Source organism: Cydia strobilella, chromosome Z (assembly GCF_947568885.1).
Source record: "Cydia strobilella chromosome Z, ilCydStro3.1, whole genome shotgun sequence".
In the NCBI taxonomy this organism is placed as follows: domain Eukaryota; kingdom Metazoa; phylum Arthropoda; class Insecta; order Lepidoptera; family Tortricidae; genus Cydia; species Cydia strobilella.
Window position 1 is genome coordinate 15097163 of NC_086068.1, and position 19500 is coordinate 15116662.

The following is a 19500-nucleotide window of genomic DNA, read 5'->3' on the forward strand; positions in this document are numbered from 1 at the left end:
CCAGAATCAATTGTAAATACCATTTTATTAATGCACCGTTGACAAAGAAATGAACGTAAACTAAATGCCTGCTCGCCTAGGATCGCCTATTTAAGCAGGCGTTACGTTCACTTCTTTGACAGATCATATTTAGAGGAAAAACAAACAATGTATTTAGTAGATATATTTAAATAAAATCATCATACTAAATATTCGCCTAGTTATTTGGGTTTTCGTCCGTCCGTGGACGAAAACTAAATACTTCATAAAATTGGTATGTTAGTTTTCGTCCACTAAATTTCTTTAAGATTTCTTTAAAAAACTTCTTAAAACTGATATTTTTTGGTTTTATTATACTTACTTCTAAGTAAAAATATTACTTAAAATGGCTAGAACAGTTAAACTTACCATGAACATTTCCCGCCTAAACTTTCTTGTCTTGTTTTTATGACCTCTGAAAGGCATAGATGCGAAGCTGCAACTAATATGTTTTATTCTGAATTTGCTACTTGCGAAATATCATTTTATTATTTTTATTTAGAATATTGTTTAGACATTAAGGATTGCAATAAGTCCAACATTGTGCGGTAAGGTAGGTTTAAATTCAAACTATACGCAATTCTTTGTAGCAACTTCGCCTAGTGGACGGAAACTACTTATCACTGGACGGTATCTAGCACACTAACCCTATGTGTTAGTTTCATTAAATGATGCAAGTTAATCTTTGTAATTTTCCGGTTTCTGATTGAGCTAATAAATAAGTAATCGGTAGGTACAATGTAATTATAACAATTACCTACACATATACTAAAAAAGAAAAATATTGTCCAAATGTTAAGGTTTGAAGCAATAGCTTCAATTTGTGTATCTTGCAATATAATCCATAAACAAAAAAAACACTGTGATTGTAAAGGGGCATTGTGGCCTGTTAACTGTTACAGGCCAATCAGCCTACTTTCCTCAGTCTACAAGCTCTTCTCATCAATATTACTAAGCAGAATAGCACCAGAAATTGACAAAAACCAGCCGATCGAACAAGCCGGCTTCCGGCCACAATACTCAACAATCGACCACATACATGCCATTGAACAAGCTGTAGAAAAATTCAAAGAATTCCGAAAACCACTGTATATGGCGTTTGTGGACTACTCAAAAGCATTTGACAGCTTAATACACACATCCATATGGAACACATTAAATAGGAACAAAATTATTACATCAACATAATAAAGAACATCTACTCCAACAGCGTCAGCAGGGTAAGACTGGAAAGGTTAGGAGAGGAATTCAAAATCAGAAAAGGTGTGAGACAAGGAGACCCCCTCTACAAAACTTTTTATAGCGGTGATGGAAGAAACGAACAGTCACAAAAAATAGAAGGAAAACCAATAGAATATGTGGACAACTATGTATACTTAGGAAAAATGATTTCTTTTGACCCCAATAGCAACATAAACGAGGTGGAAAGGAGGATAAACATAGCTTGGAGAAAATACTGGTCACATAAAGAAATCCTAAAAGGAAACTATAGTTTAAAAATAAAGAATATAGTTATGGATCCCTGCATCATCCCCAGTTTAACCCACGGATGGCAGACACGGGTCTTCACCGAGAAAGTTAAAGATTTTTTTTATCATGCCAACATGCAATGGAAAGAAGCCTATTGAAACTAAGAAGAATAAACAAAGTAAAAAACATAGATATCCGGATGACAACAAAACTGACAGACGCACTACAGTTTAGTTTAAGACAAAAATGGAAATGGGCTGGACATTTGGCTAGATACAAGGACAAGAGATGGACTTTACAAACAACCAAATGGAAAGGCCCACTGGGCAAACGTAACTCAGGGAAACAAAGAAAAATATGGGTTGATGACATCATAGCAATTGCAGGAAATACTTGGGAGAATAATGCTACAGACAAAGAGAAATGGAAAAAGATGGAGGAGGCTTTTACCTTCAAGGGATCACACATCGTAAAAACATAACAAAAGAAAAGTCAATTTTATAATGGATGTGCGAGAACTAAAGCTTAAATAATAATAATAATAATAAGGGGCATTGTGATTGTTAAGGGGCATTGTACCAGTGTCACTACGTCCTGAGTCACCATGCCCTACTTACGAATGTATTATTTTCCTAAATACAGGGTCGGTTTTTGGTATAGGAGTCTTCTAGAAATCGATTTTCGCTCATGTCGGCTCCGACATGGATACATTTGGTATCAGTGCATTCAGTATAATGTCCTAAACACAAATATATGAGATGGCAAGCGCGAAATTGGTGACAAAAACCAGCTGATCGAACAAGCCGGCTTCCGGCCACAATACTCAACAATCGACCACATACATACCATCGAACAAGTTGTAGAAAAATTCAAAGAATTCCGCAGACCACAGTATGTGGCGTTTGTATGTACTCAAAAGCATTTGACAGCTTAATACACACATCCATATGGAACACATTAAATAGGAACAAAATTAATACATCAACATAACAAAGAACATCTACTCCAACAGCGTCAGCAGGGTAAGACTGGTCGGTTTTGGAGTCTTCTATAAATCGATTTTCGGCCATGTCGTCTCGGACATGGATACATTTGGTATCAGTGCATTCAGTATAATGTCCTTAACACAAATATATGAGATGTCAGATGACAAGCGCGAAATTGGTGGGGGTAGTTGCTGTGACGTCATACAGTCTGCAGTACAAAGTTTTTTACTTTTTTATTTTATAAAAAAATATATATGGTTCATTAACCTTACGCTTTTGGAATTGTACGACAACCGAGATAAGAGAAATAGGTATGACAATGTAGACTTGTTGACATTCTGACATTAGGGCATGATAACCTGAGTTATGACACCTAGCTTTTCTGACACTTGAACATATACCCATAAAGGTTGATTACTTACCAAAGACGGATTTCCTTCTCCGTAACTGTAACAAAACATACAAAAATTAAATTAGTATAGAAAAATTCAAAGTATGGATAAAGTGACAATTACTAAGTTGACACAATATTATTAAGTATAGAAAATACATAATTATGTAATATTTTATGATATGTACATATATGTACCTATTACAACATATGTTTATTTTAGGCTGTAGCGCACCTTCAAGCTAGGGAAATAGGTAGGTACTCCTCATATCTCACGTATTAAATCATGGCTGAACAGACTAGGAGCTTCGAGCCAAAGTGGCAGGTGCGACGTAGTAAGTATCTACTACGATTTTCGGTCGCCGTTACGACACGTGTCGATACATTTTGCGTCGACACCGTTTTTTCCAGTTACAATTTTGGTCGCACAGTGTGGTCGCGGTGTGATAAAAATGTTCCCAGTTAGCGACTAGCTATCCCAATATTATTAGATCATTTTGTTCGTTGCAAATGGGGACATTAAAACGCTATTGCTAAAATTATTTTAAGGCGTAAATATTTATTGTTCGCAATTATATAACAATATGGCTAGATTACTATGGGAAAGAAACTGCTCGAGTAATTTGACTAAGTTTTAACGCGCCACCGCATTATCGTAGTTTAGCCAGCAATGAAATCTATACATATAATAAAGCGGAAGAGGGTCGAAAGTCTGTACATGGAAGATATTCGAAAAAAAAATTGGCTGGGGATACTTAGAATCGATAACAGAACACATTCCAACAGTTTTTAGAATTTTTGTCTGTTTATCTGTTTGTCTGTTTATCTGTTTGTCTGTTTATTTGACCGCGCAACTAATGAAAACGGCTGAACAGATTTTGATGTAAACTTTACTAATCTGTCGAAAAAATCCACGGCCAGGCTAAAGGCTATAAAAATTTGAGAAATTTTACCCCTAAGGGGGTTAAAAAGGGGATGATAGTTTGTATGGGGTTCAAGATTTATTTTAAGCTAGCAATTTGAAACTTCGTAAGAATATATATTATTGAAATACAAGAAAACTAATTTCAGCGTTTTTGAAAATTCATCCCCTAAGGAGGTTAAATAGAGGTTGAAAGTTTGTATGGAGATCATTTTTTTTTGAGTGCGTTACTTGAAACTTTGTATAATGGGCATATTATTATAATACAGGAAAAGTGATTTTAGCGTTTTCAAGAATTCGTCCCCTAACAGGGTTAAAAGGGGGTTTGCATCCATTACAAATGCTTTGAAACTTCTTAGATAGGTATGATAGACGATTACAAAAAAACTAAATTTGACGTTTTTGGAAATATAACCCCTCAGGGGGTTGAAAAGGGGATGAGAGTTTGTCTTGGGGTGCAAATTTTATTTTAAGCTAGGAACTTAAAACTTTGCAAAACGTTATTATATTAAAAAGCAAGAAAATTACTTTCAGCCTTTTTAAAAATTCATCCCCCATGGTGGTGAAAAAGGGGTTAAAAACTTTATCTTGACAACTATATCATTTTAGCTACTAGGCCAAGTTAGGTATCGTTTTTGTATAAATCGGGTATGCCGTATTCATTTATGATATCAAAATGACACTATTCCCGAGTGAAAACACAAAAAATATGAAAAAAACTTTTTTTAATTTCTCTTTACGCTTAAACCGCTAAACCGATTTAGATAAAATTTGGTATAGAGATAGTTTGAGTCCCGTGGAAGAACATAGGGTAGTTTTTAACCAAAAAAATGGAGACTGCGTTTGCATGGAGAAGCGGCCGTGCCCTTTCCTCTTAATAATGGTCACGAAGGGCACGGTCTCAGGAGTCTGAGAAAAACCACGGTGAGAGTCTCAGTGGCGCTCTAGCCAGGCAGGTCTCTTCGCTTTCGGGTGAAACGGCAAGCCAGCGCGAGTTCGATTGTAATCCCAAATACATCGTACGTAATACATATGTAGGTGCAGATCCTGACGGAGTGTGGCGCCGGAGAAGCCGTGTTCATCCCGCGTATCCCCCTCATTCCGAGCAACTTCCCGTTCCGCTTCAAGCGCCTAAAGGTCCCCGTGACCGTCTGCTTCGCTATGACCATCAACAAGTCGTAGGGGCAGATGCATTTCCCACTCCGAAAACAAAAAAAAAGGGGGCACACGCTGCCCGCCGCCGACGTCATGCTTAGACTGATTTGACTGGAGGACCGATTTTGATGGGAACACCCAAATATTCCGAAATACGTTTTTCCGATTTTTATAACCACGACTTTCATAATCCCGATTATTTATAAGTCCGAAATATCAAAATTACGATTTTTAAAAACACGATGGAATCAAATCACGAATGTGCTATTTCCGAAAACTTAAAATCCGATTGTCACTTGACAGAAAGCTTAAAGTTCCGATTTTACACTTTTCCGAAAATATTTTTTTTCCCAATTCCTAAATTCCGAAAAATCATTGTCAAATAAAATAATTCGGTATTCAGAAATTCGGTTTTTTACAAGATCGGAAAAATGAAATCAGTGATATTCAAATGAAGACTCACGTTTTAGTAATTATTACGGGTACCTGTCGTGCCGCATCATGTTAAATTCGGCATAAAATATTTTTGGCATAAAAATTCGGCATAAATAAAATAGACAGAACTGCGAACCTGCGAACCCGAACTGTTGCTAGAAGTGGGTTAGGTTAGGTTAGAACTGCGACCCCCAAGAAAACGAACTGTTGCCAGAAGTGGGTTAGGTTAGGCTAGAATTGCGACCCCCTAGAAAACGAACTGTTGCCAGAAAAGTGGAAATTTAAAAATTGGGATATACGTATTACGTATTACGTTAATTCGGAATAAGGGCAATTCCGAATTCGTAAATGTTAAATTCGGTGTTTGCCACCATCGGAATTGTTATAGTCGGAATTATGTAGTTCGGAATTTACAATATTCGGCTTTTAAATAAATCTTCGTGATTTTCATTATTCGTAATTATGACAGTCGGAATTTTGATGGGTCGAGCATTTAAAAATCGGAATGATAAAATTCGACATTCTAAAATTCGGAATAAAACATTTCGGAATTATGTAGTGTACCCGATTTGCATAGGTACAGTCAAGGACGTAAAAATACAAAAATGGTACTGTATCGTTCGATATACACCTACTACTCTATGCCGTTTAAATCACGTCAAAAATTTGAATAAGGGCAAAAAAAATATTCATTTTGGAGTGTAATTTTATTTAGTGGTAGCAAAGAGGATATAATATTATAGAGCGGTACTGTCATAGTAAATTTTGTAACCACAGTAAATTCACTGCCATCTATCGACACACTTTAAAACTAAAAATGAAAATTTATTAAAATACGATAAAATGTATTTAAATATGGATAAATGATCTTTTTTATTTGCATTAATTATTTTTATTATTTTGACCCATGTTCTTTCACTGATATGCGTTAAAATTGTTAAATAATAACAAACGAAACCGTCAACGCCCTCTATACGAGAGTAGGCAAAAGGTAGTAGCGACATCTGATCGAGAATCAAATTTTCGTGATTTTCGAGGCACGTTTTTTCCTTAGACTGTATCCAACTATTACGTAGTATCTATGTAACTTTGGTGGTAGGTACCTAATTGTAAAATATTTTATCTGGACTACAGTCCTCTAGCGTATCCATCTGTCAACTTTACTTTAAGTTCTGTCTCCAGGGGACAGGGAGATAAATTAGGGGTGAATTAGCCGCTTACTGACACAGACCGAATTCCACGCAGGCGAAGCCGCGGGCACAGCTAGTTATTTACTACTTGGTGCATAACTACATTATTTGATGAATTTTTAGTGCTCCGATGCATTCTTGGACAGTAGCCCAACACAACGCCCAATATTAACGTAACGTTACTACGTTACGACACATTGTGTATACGCGTACTTAATTATGAAGTAGTAACAAGGTTACCACATATAACTACTTTTTGTTTCGACACTAAAAAGACTTTTTTTATTAATTTTCAAGGAAATCAACTAATATTCTCAAATAATCACTATTTAGTTATTAATAAATCCATTAAAAGAATTGCAATAATAACTTTAAAAAAATCCGTTCCTCAAATTTTGTAATTTTTTTAAATGCGAATAAATTTTTAACGAAGCAATATATTAAAAAAGTAATATAGTTAGTAGTCACATATAGTTCCAATTAATCCAATTATGAACGAAATCCAGAACCTGACAATTTTTTTGCCGCCCGCTTGACGTGAAATGCCCCTTTTGTGTATTCAGCCAAGGTATGGCTGGACCGGACCGGTGTTATATTATAAGTACGATGCTTGTTTTATATAAATAATTTTAATTTAGTCGTTATGTTGTATCTTCCTGCTGTGTAACTTTTTCTTATTTAACTATTTGTTCATTGTATGTTATTTTATGTTTTTTTTCTTCTTGTCTCATCGGAAAATTAGCGCTGGAAGCCACCAGCAACATGCTGAGATGAGGCCATTTCGTGGCACTTTAATCTTATTTTATGTTTTATTTTATATTATGCAATGTCTTGTTTGTTTGTGCTTACGAATAAAATTTTATTCTATTCTATTCTATTTATAATTATTTTAATTCATGTGGCTTCATACCTTCTCAATCATATTTTTATGTATACTGAAATACATGTCGTATACGAAAGAAAAAAGTGACCAAGGCCTTCAGTGCCCAGGGCTGGAAAGGAACCAGCGTCCTCTACATTTTTTTAAATGTAAGGTAAGTAAATACGCTTGAATCAAAAACATATATTTGGTTCCAATTACCACCTAACAGTTTAGGCACTTTTCCTTATTCTGGATTACAGTGATATCTGTTTCGGTTGACTGGCAATGAGCCGGTGCAAGTACCTATAATTAATTTTAAAAATATGACTGAGCGAGATGCACCGAAGTTATTATAAAACCAATATTAAATTATCGTAACTATTCTGTAATTGTAATACGTGCCTACTGAATTAAAGAAGGAGAAGGTTGTTTCTATTTAGAATAAAAAAATGGCAAGAGGGTCTCCTCTCAAATACTCAAGAAGTGGAAACACAAGGGCCTCGACGCCAATTACAACTTTGTTGTTTTGTGTCCAGCGGCACAACACCTGTTTCGCAATTGGGGCTACCGCGTTTAATTTCACCGCTAGGGGCGCTAGTGTAGATGGATGTCTTTCAAAATGTCAAATGCATAGAAGTTTGGGGGGTTTCAAGCTTTTTTATTGGGAATTTTCTATCCTTATTCATAATTGTGGTAAATCTTTGTCCATCTTTGATTAGTCATGGTAAACAATAGATACTTATAGCTCAATAAATATTAGTGGTTTAAAAAAACCGGCCAAGTGCGAGTCGGACTCGCGCACGAAGGGTTCCGTACCATTACGGAAAAAAAACAGCAAGAAAATCACGTTTGTTGTATGGGAGCCCCATTTAAATATTTATATTATTCTGTTTTAAGTATTTGTTGTTATAGCGGCAACAGAAATACATCATCTGTGAAAATTTCAACTGTCTAGCTATCACGGTTCACGAGATACAGCCTGGTGACAGACGGACAGCGGAGTCTTAGTAATAGCACAGAATAAGTAATAGTATTATCATACAGAACGGCCACGCACCGCCCCGCCCCGACTCGAGTTACCTCGCCCCGCGACACCAGATTGCTGACTTTTCGCCGGCCGCTCAGTTCGGTAAGCGACGCGGTCACGCGATGACGTAACGTTCAAAATGCCGATGTATTGTGCGATGTATGGGTACCTATCAAATTGGAGAAATAAAGAAGTTTTTTTTATATGTACTTAAGAATACTTATACCTACGTGTAGCGTACCTAACAAGTAGCCTACATGTAGGTACCTATATAATACTGATAATACATCAAATAACGCGTTTTATAGGTACAATCACATTCGTTGAACTTGTGAATGTTAGCTAACATTCAACTACCTATTGGTAGGTACATAGATATTATTCCTTCGTAAATATTTTGTTTTTTGTTACACTTTTATCATATCTAAAAAAATATAATATCTATATATTATCGTTTAAATTAATAAAAACAATAATGCAAATACCTATTTATAATAGTTCCGCTTTCAAAGTAGGTACAGTTGAGTGTAAGATTATAAACCGACCAAGGGCTGTGTGTTGAAATTGAAACTTTAATGGTGTTTGATGTTGTTACTTCTTGGAAAAAGATAAATTAATTAAATGTTACACTTTTAGTTTTTAATTAAGAGCATTGTCCTGCAAATACAACATGTACTTTTCTTTCACATTTTGTGCAAATAATCCGAGGAACTCAAACCATGATTGGAAATATGAACGCTGCGCTGTATTCTCATAAATATGACGGGTATAAATGGGAAGAATAGAACCACGTAATGTAAATTTTGCGAACTTAAAAATGGTTTCTTTAATTAAGGAATAAAAATATTTCTATTCCTTAGTTAGATATTTACATTACGAGTATTACGACAACGCTCCGTGAACTCAAAACATCTAAGTGGCAGCCCTAAGCAGCTTACGCACACAAAGACGCGTGTACAAACGTGCCGTTCACACATATAAACGCAAGCGAGTTTTGATGTATGGCGTGTCCGCCCTGTGGTAATAGGGTCCCGTTTTTACCCTTTGGGTACGGAACCCTAAAAAGTGCCAACTAAAATATATGCAAAATTAAACAGGTTGAAAAAATGACACCTTTGTGTATTTAGAACGTATAGGTATTGATTTTATAAAAAGAAGCATAGAAGAATTTTGAGATCTGTTTTTCTGGACCTACATCTACAGTGGCGCCAACTGGTGAGCACAAAAACGGTAGCCCTCATTTGGGATCGACATCACAGGTGACAAAAGAGCTGGCAGCTTTCTCGCTCTTCGTATACGCATTGCATCCTCGGCACTATGCCACAGAGCCAACTTTAGACATACTTATAAAGGATTTTTTATTTAATTTAAATTTATCTACATATTTATCACATCCAGGTTTGTATGTTTCCATTTAAACGATTAGATTGAGTCATACTATTTTTTTTATTAAATATACAAATTTATTAGGTATACAAGTTTCGTCAAACTAGAAACAGTTTGTTGGCGAAAAAACTAGGAGCAAAGAGGATATAATATTATAGAGCGGTACTGTCATAGTAAATTTTGTAACCACAGTAAATTCACTGCCATCTATCGACACACTTTAAAACTAAAAATGAAGATTTATAAAAATACGATAAAATGTATTTAAATATGGATGAATGATTTTTTTTATTTGCATTAATTATTTTTATTATTTTGACCCATGTTCTTTCACTTATATGCGTTAAAATTGTTAAATAACAAACGAAACCGTCAAAGCCCTCTATACGAGAGTAGGCCAAAGGTAGTAGCGACATCTGATCGAGAATCAAATTTTCGTGATTTTCGAGGCACGTTTTTTCCTTAGACTGTATCCATCTATTAGGGAGTTATATCGTGAGTTGTATCTTTGCTAGGAGTAATGAACGTCTTGTCAACTGTCGTAACCGACGATTAGCATTACAGTATGGTTAGGTACCTATTTAATACATATATAATGTTTTTCAACCCTTAGCCAAAATTAGTGAGATGAACCGCGATATTAATGGCTATTTCATAAATTTTGACTAATCTTATGTAAATGATTTCTATGGAATGTTAGAGGCATTTTTAATGCGATTTCGGGGTTAGATATAGTTGTGTTACTACACTACATAAAAAGATTTGGCCTTTTCATGCTTTCTCTAAAACAAGACTTGGCAGAATTACTACTACTACTACTACTACTTACTAGTCTTACTACTTCACTGGCTCAGTGACCCAAAAAGGATCTTGGCCTCCGACACAAGAGAGCACCACTCTGCTCTATTCTGCGCCACTTCACGCCAGTTGGGTATTCCGAGGGCGGACAGGTCTTTTAGGGCTTCGTCACTCCAACGGTATCTGGGACGCCCAGACGGACGCTTTCCGCCCGGGAGCCCCACATACGCTCTTCTCACAGCACGAATTTAGGCATAATTAACTAATTTTAATTAATTCTGCCAAACCCTTGTTTTAAATTTTAATTATTGAAGTTTGGTATCATTTTCAACTTCAGAGATCTAGACGTAGACTTCATTTAAATCGGTTCAGGCCCTAAGCGATGCTTTCTGGAATAAAAACTATCTTGTTTTCTACCCCGGGACTAAATTGCGCGCGTGCGATAGAGATAGAAATAGGTGGCTCATTGTACGGAATTCCTCGTGATCAGCGTCCTTACTTTATCTGTAGCTACTCGTACGATGTCGAGGTTTCGTGTCAACGATGACGTATTGCTGCGCAATTATTCCATTGGTTTGGCCAATTTTCATTTAAATCCGTTCAGTCGTTTTTGCGTCATTGAGTAACAAACTCGAAAAACATTCATACTTCTCCATAAACAAAGTAGAATTAGGATGTGGCCTTCTTCAGTGGCTAAGTTATTATTGGAAATGATAACAATTTACTTAGAACACCTGTGAATTGTATTGTCAATCATGTAGGTGAATTATAAACATCCTGCATTTCTAATGTTTCGGTTTAGTACAAAGTGATCAGTCAGTCACAGAGAGGGAAGTAGAGCAATTGGACAAGGTTGCACATGCAATTTGTAATTGAGGGCGTAGTAAAGATGGAGACTGTGAGTAGACCTGCTAGGCTATTCAATAGTTGTTGACCGGCGCATCAATTCCTCAAAAAAAAAATATTACCGCACCATATTCAGCATTTATGTAGTTGGATTTTACGATCTATATACATATAAAAGCCGCTCTTACATTTTTCGGGAAACGGAAATTATCTTGGTCAAGTTTCTTTTACACTGATTTTTCGCTGATTAATTAATTAATTAATTTATATTAAGATTCAGATACGTGTTGGCTATATACATACACTATGGACTGAGGAATTAGTGCTTAGCGTAGGGCCAAGGAGGGAACAGTGGCTCGGTAGGAAATAGCCGGGTTCAGTGGCTCAAGCCCGTTACGCGTAATGGGTTAAGCCACTGTTCCCATCTTGACCACACTCACTGCCAGAACACGCTAGGTGTGTTCTTTCTGTATTAGAAATGGGATGCTTCGCAATAATAGTGTTATTCTTTTCATATCAGAATTATTTGTTTAGCACCCGGTACCTATTTGTCTGTACCTATAATAAGATTTGTCGTGTCTTTTGAGTCACTTGTTGTGTATTGCATTATTTAAATTTGATTAAATACCTTACATTTCAGATTAAAATTTTAATTCTAGCGATGGCGTCTGTTATGCATATAACACAGAGTAGACCACTTAATGTTAAACACTCCACGAAAGGAAACTATCATTTCAGCAAAGGCAATCCGTTGGAGTCGATGAGCGCTTTCTTCTTTAAACTTATCCCGGAACGCACTACAAGAACTGCTCAAAAGCGGCTAAACGCATCACTTCCGGCTCACAAGGCCGTAAAAGCCGATTTCGCAATCGAATCGGTCAAACCAATGTTACACAACAAGGCAGATTGTAAACACGCCGACTATTTAACACAATTTTCGCACTCCATTAATGTGCCCGTCATGCATCCATTTGAGAAATATAAAATCATCGTAGTGACCGCGCCGCCGTACATCAAGTTAAGTGCGAGGGACACCGACCCACTCGTTATATATATGATTTTTAACGACACTACAGACGATTCCGGGACACCGAGTATGCCCGAAGTATATTTTTTAAACCAGCAAAATGGACCGGTCGACGATTCTACGAAAAAGAAGAATGATCAGATTTGGATAGTAAATAACAATCGCACCGTAACAGGATTGAAGAGTAAAGACATTACAAAGTTTGTAAGCTTCAGGAAAAAAAGAGGGAAACCACAGGCGTGGCGTCCCATGGGTCCTTATCCTTAAGTATATATTAAGGGTTAAAATAGGGCTTACTTTTGACAATCCATCTACCTATTACATACTGATGTAACTAAGGTAAATTATATTAAGCCATGAGTGACTTATTTGAGCTATTTGCTTTTTCTATTAATGGAAGATACTGCAATTTGTTTCAAAATAAGTGATAAATTAAAACTACATATGTTTTTATTTTATTTTTTCCAATCATAGACAACAAGGCGCCATTTCTTTAAAACTAAACCGAAATTAATTAATTAATTATTGTTGTTCATGGTAGGTAAAATGTTGCCAGTGTTTAAAACCGATGTGAAAAACTAATTGTTCTCAAACTTGCAATGAATTGACATAACTTACTTCAAATTAGAAATACGAAAAAATATTACCGCACACCAACACCATAGTCACCCTTATCCGGTGCGATGAGTGAAGATGATATGTAAAGGAATTTCATACAGCCTTACACACCTTAAGCGAGGTTTAGACTAGCAAGAACTTGCATTCAATTTACGTTACATTGCCGACTACTAAGGTAAACTGCATTTAAAAGTTTGATCAGATACTGCAATGTAATGAAAATTGCATGCAAGTTCTTGCTAGTCTAAACCTCGCTTAAAAGATTTCTGCATAACTAAATAAAAAAAAAGAAATCTTTATAAAGCTGTATCTCCTAAACCGTGCGTCGTAGCGCAAAAAATTAAATTTTTGTCCCCCTTGACATGTTATTATTTCATTGCAAGCTTGAGAAAAGCAGTATACAAATCTCGGCGAGAAACGGGGTATTTCATAGTGTCAGTATCCAGCCGGGCTATCCGTCCCTTTTTAATTAACATAGTTAGAAAAATACGGGTAGTCTACCTCGCCGCGAGATACTGTCGCGCCTAGCTGTAGGCTACTGAGAGGGAAATTGAATCTACGGTTGTAAGGAGAAGCGGTCATCCACTTTCCTCTTTTGGTAATAATTTAGTCTTAATTTTCGGAACACCAGAGCCATCTGTGACTCGGCGACGAAAGTTTAACAACTACGAAGAAACGAAAAGCAGTTTTGTAATAGTGAACTTTCTACCAGAACGGCGGCACGTCCTCGTTGTATAATTGTTAGTTCGTGTCATTCAGTACAGAGGGCAGTAAGAGTCAATTCCGTATGAGTAAGGTAAAGTTCGAACACTTCCAACGCGCAACGCAACGTTCGATACTAAAATCATCTTATGCAGCCAGACCAGACATTATCAGTAAGACCAAAGAGGATATAATAGGATAGAGCGGTACTGTCATAGTAAATTTTGTAACCCAAGTAAATTCACTGCCATCTATCGACACACTATTAAAACTAAAAATAATAATATCAAAAAATGTATTTGTATATGGATATGTGATTTTTTTTATTTGCAATATTTGCATTAATTATTTTTATATTATTTTGACGTATGTTCTTTCACTGATATGCGTTAAAATTGTTAAATAACAAACGAAACCTTCAACGCCATCTATACGAGAGTAGGCCAAAGGTAGTGGCGCCATCTAATCGAGAATCAAATTTTCTTGATTTTCGAGGCACGTTTTTTCCTTAGACTGTATCCATCTATTACGGAGTTATATATATCTTTGGTAAGACTGACGTGATATATTGGCATTTTTTTTTCTATTCCAATTTGTACATTATTTAATTTTTATTTTATTCTAACCCGTGCCGTCTTACATCAGTGCCACCCTCGCGATTTTGTTTTGTTCATTGATAGAATGTCTATCTATTTTTAGGGTTCCGTACCTCAAAGGAAAAAACGGAACCCTCACTCGTGCGTCTGTCTGTCTGTCCGTCTGTCACAGCCCATTATCTCCAAACTACTGAACCAATCAAGTTGAAATTTGGTACTTATATGTAAGTTTGTGACCCAAAGACGGACATGTAACGTAAACAAATGAATTTTAAGCATGGGGGCCACTTTTGGGGGGTGATTGAGAAAATTAAAAAACAAACTATATCGTGTTACATTTTGAAAATCTCAAATAGGTATGTTATTTTGTAATTTTAAAATAAATAGTTTAGGATTATAAACTGTAATAGATGTCATATATTTAAAAAGGCCGGATTCGAACCGACGTCTTTAGCTATCGCGGCTAACGCGATGCGGATGGTTCGAATCCGGCCTTAACCACTGGAGGGCTTCGTCACTTCTTTCTTTAATATATGAATTAAATGTCATCTATTACAGTTTATAATTTATATATAGTAGTGTGACTACTTAAAAAACACAAATCAAAATATTTAATAAAATAATTTGATTTGTTTCCAAACTTGTAAATAGTTTAGGTGTTATGTATTTAAGAAAATAGCCAAAAAATGACCATTCCCCCTTTATCTCCGAAACTACTAGGTCAAAATAAAAAAAATACACAATAGTTCTTTACCTCGATGACAGGAAAACCTATTAGAAATGTGCAGTCAAGCGTGAGTCGGACTTAATTACTTAGTTTTTGATCCGACCCCTACGGGTTTTTTAAAACATGTCACTCACGTTTCACATAAAAAAATACATTATTAAAGATTGTGCAATGTACGGAACCCTTGGAACGCGAGTCCGACTCGCGCTTGGCCGGTTTTTTTCTTAAAAAGTTTGATGGCAGTGGCAGAGAGAATTCCTAATCCCATTGCGTGCGGTCAATAATGCCAGTTCAAATAGACGTTCTGGCTCTAGTCTCGCATTCATTTCCTCCGCGTTCTATTGATAAACTTTTGCTTCTAGTATAAAGCTACGAGTATTTAGTTTTTTGAGTGCGTGAAAATACTTACAGGAAAACGATTTTCTCAGAATTGAAATCTAGCTAGACCGACGGTTAGTTTTCCGCAATTTCCCATATCATGTAAACCTTTGATTTGGAGCCGAATTCCATATATCATTTACAAAAACATAATTTCCTGTATATTATACTTAACATCTCATCGTCTTCCTCACGTCGTCCCGGCATTTTGCCATGGCTCATGAGAGCCTGGGGTCCGCTTGGCAATTAATCACAAGAATTGGCGTAGGCACTAGTTTTTACGAAAGCGACTGCCATCTGACCTTCCAACCCAGAGGGTAAACTAGGCCTTATTGGGATTAATCCGGTTTCCTCACGATGTTTTCCTTCTCCGATACGGGGCTAATCGGGGATAAAAGCCACTTTTATAGGCATGTCTCCGGACTAAAACAAAGGGTCGAAGAGTTCCCGCATCGGCTTAAACTGCATTTTACCAAATCTTTACCCCGAGCAAAATTAACAACCACACAAATACGAATCATATTGAGTAGTACTTAGTACCTACATATAATATAATAATAAAAATAACCGCAGGGCAACTTGTGGCGAGTTGTTGGGGAGTAACGAGCCCAAGGATCCGAGTAGGTACTCCCGAGAGTCGGTCATGGTCTCCGTCTCCAGCATGTCTTCGTCGGTCGAAGTGGACCCCAAGGGGACCCGCAGGACTCGCAACTCTGGTTTGCCTTCTTTGGCTGTCCAGAGAGAAGTCGTTAGAGCTATATGCTCCAGGGGTGGAAGAGAAACATGCATAGCCGGCTAACTATAGCGGTAGAAAATGAAAACTAGGTTATTATAGTAAAACAATATAGTAATAAAATATGTACAATAAATTAAACTAATTTCTGTCAGTACACGAGTCAAAACCAATAAAATATCGTCACTGGCCTTAACGTTTTCGATTTCCAATCTTCGTCGAGCCGAACGATGAATTTCCGCAGCGGTAGTAGCAACTGCGGGCTACGCGGGCTCACCAGGCGCAAGCAGATAAAAACTTCAGGAGCGAATATCCAGGAAATAAGTAGCTTCAATCATGCGTCTTCAGTTTTAAACCAAAAGAAAGGGCTGCAACAATCGTGCGTTCTTAGTTTCCGGGTTGAAACCTAACCCAAGCCTCATTCAGTTACAAGAACTAGTGACGTACAAATAAGACTTGGATTAGGTTTAATTTAAACATAAACTTAATACTATACAAATTTTACCTACATTAGACGCAGCCCTCGTATTACTATCGTATTAATACTTTTAACACAAATCACATAAGCATGGAGTCACATTAAATAAATATAAGTAATCAGAGTTGTGGGTTATTTGCAACAAAATATCCAGAGAAAAATTATGAGAAAAAACAAAAGACGGGCGAATGGCTTAGTTTTTTTTTACAGCCGGCCAGTGCGCGCGGTGGCTGCACTATGCAGGTTTGCCATGTTACAAGACGCAAGTTGGCACAGTGGCTGTTATCAGCCACGCTGTGCTGTTATCAGCCACTGGATAGAAAGCGGCGTACACCTCTCGAACCAGTCGAACCCCTGAGCCGCTCACACCGGCGTTGCTCCTGGTCGTCTTCACGACGGCAGTTTCAGGGGCCCATCTAGTGGGCGGCAAGTCACCGCCTGCCTCGATAACTAGTGAAAACATTGTAAATTAAAAACTGTAATAGATGTCATATATTACGGTTTTTAATTTATATATACCTATAGTAGTGTGACTACTTAAAAAACACAAATCAAAATATTTAATAAAATAATTTGATTTGTTCCCAAACTTGTTAGTGAAAACATTGTTATGGCAGGTGTCGGGACCGGACGTCTTTGCAATAACTGTCTCATTGTCCACCCAAACTTCAATCCATAGACCGTCACTTTTTCTACAATAGTCCCAATGCCTGCTGCGATTAATATTCATGGGTGTCTTATTTTGTTGCGCCTGTGAACGGGTTCCAGCAGGCGTTCTACATGACATTAAATCTCTCCAAGGGGCCTCTACGTGTTGGATTATTATCCCCACGCAAGCCTATCAAAAGACCGGGATTTACAGGCCCGTGAAATCCAAGGTTTTATTTTTAACATTATTTGTTAGTTAAAATAGGTTGGTTTTGTGTTTTTCTAACAAATATAAACGACTAGGTAAGTAGTAGTAGTAGTAGTAATCACTTTATTGTACACAACACAGGTTTACAAAAATAAATTAGGTATAGTAATGGAAGTACAAAGGCGAACTTATCCCTATAAGGGATCTCTTCCAGCTAACCTTCGAGTAGATGAGTGGAAAACTATAGCCAGGTCAGATAGACAAACTTACAGGATGTACAAATTAATATTTAAAAAAAGAAATAACACTATAGATTAAAATACATAAAATACATACTAGCATACATACATACAATACTAAATATATATTATAATATATATAAATATCACAAGTGTAAGAAAATAAAAATAAAGGTTAGTACTTAACCAGATCACGCTGATTGGAAAGCCAAACCTTCTTCAGATTAGCCTTGAGTGATGCTACAGACTGGGACTGTTTGAGCGACAGGGGCAACTCGTTCCACAACTTCACAGCGCGAACCGTGAAAGAATTTGCATACGATCGCGTCTTATTAGGAGGAATAGCAAGCGTGAGATTATAACTCGATCGTAAGCGGTGATCACTGCCTTCAGCCAGATAGTTAAATCTTTCCGTTAGGTAAGATGGGGAACGGGGGTCGAAGAGTATATTGAACAGCAACGACACGACGTTGGCGGATCGGTAACCACTCGAGCTGGGAGCGGAACTTGGAGACGTGATCATATTTCCGGAGGCCAAATATATACTTAATACAAACATTTTGTAAACGCTCAAGTTTATTTAGCAATTCCTCATTACAATCCAGAAACGCAATGTCACCATAGTCCAGAAGAGGGAGCAAGAGAGAACGGGCAAGAGTCAGTTTAGTATGAAGAGGGAGAAAATTCTGCAGCCGTCGAAGAGAGTGAAGGGATCCAAAAATGTTTTTACTCACCTCAGCAACATGGGGAGCCCAAGAAAGCGTCTGATCCATGGTGATACCCAAACTTCGGACAGTAGAGGAGAAAGGGATATTAGTCCCATCGAACAAAATATCAGGTACCACCATGTCTGAGAGCCTGTCTACGTAGTAAGGACTGCCAATGACTATCGCCTGTGACTTCTGAGCATTAATTTTTAGACCAAATTTGCACGCCCAATCCCGTATGGATTCTAAATCATAATTAATCTGAGCAATTAATGAGGGGAGATCGTCTATACCAGCCGCTGCATAAATCTGCAGGTCATCTGCGTATAGATGGTATGATGACGTAAGTGATTTGGTGATACCATTAATAAAAATAGAGAACAGGAGTGGAGAGAGCACCCCTCCCTGTGGGACGCCAGCGACGTAAGTATTAGATATTACAACATTTTGATTAAAATAGGTAAGCAAAATGTGACAGGTTCGATAGATTGTTTATTGATCTTAAATAGCCTCCAGTAAGTTGTTTTTAAAATATACTTATTGGTATACGTAATGTTTGGCAATCATATCTTCAAAAAATATTCGGTTATGGGTAATATTGTAAATTTCCAAATTAGCATATGGAAAGATGTGCTAATCGGAGTGATGATGGCGTTGAGCATGCGTTAAGTATCTCTGTGGGCTCACAACATCGTCTATGCGTCAAATGATGCAAGTGCAAGGTTAAGGTGGTAGTATACATTATACAGTAGTAGGTCATGGCGTGGCTCCGACTCCGCCGCTAGATGCTGCGTTGCAATTCGACATCTCACAGATGTCATATTATTAATTAGTTGTTAATGCTTATTTTATTTTACACAGCGGCAGATAAACCACCGTTCACGGAATTTACTTTCGTATCTGAATTGGTTACCTACGTGACAGGCTACGCATGTACATAATTGTCTTAAATG

At 37.0% G+C, this 19500-nt stretch overlaps 2 protein-coding genes across 3 annotated transcripts in view; one reads left to right on the forward strand and one right to left on the reverse strand.

Annotated features, from left to right (window-relative positions):
- Positions 1 to 19500, reverse strand: part of LOC134754436 (frequenin-2) — a 211130-nt gene that overhangs the window by 12842 nt on the left and 178788 nt on the right. For both annotated transcript variants that reach the window (XM_063690761.1, XM_063690762.1), the window contains one exon: positions 2897 to 2921. In XM_063690761.1, the coding sequence (XP_063546831.1) occupies positions 2897 to 2921 (25 nt within the window). The remainder of the gene's footprint in view (positions 1 to 2896; positions 2922 to 19500) is intronic.
- Positions 11231 to 12780, forward strand: LOC134754707 (uncharacterized). Its single transcript, XM_063691042.1, has 2 exons — positions 11231 to 11538; positions 12127 to 12780. Exons 1-2 carry the CDS (start codon positions 11500 to 11502, stop codon positions 12778 to 12780), a joined length of 693 nt encoding a protein of 230 aa, XP_063547112.1. The 5' UTR covers positions 11231 to 11499.

Bases quoted from the DNA above. Each gene is read 5' to 3' on its own strand.
- LOC134754707 (XM_063691042.1), top strand. From the start codon at position 11,500: ATGCAATTTGTAATTGAGGGCGTAGTAAAGATGGAGACT. The intron at 11,539-12,126 runs GTGAGTAGACCT...CTTACATTTCAG, and splicing joins GCGTAGTAAAGATGGAGACT to ATTAAAATTTTAATTCTAGC.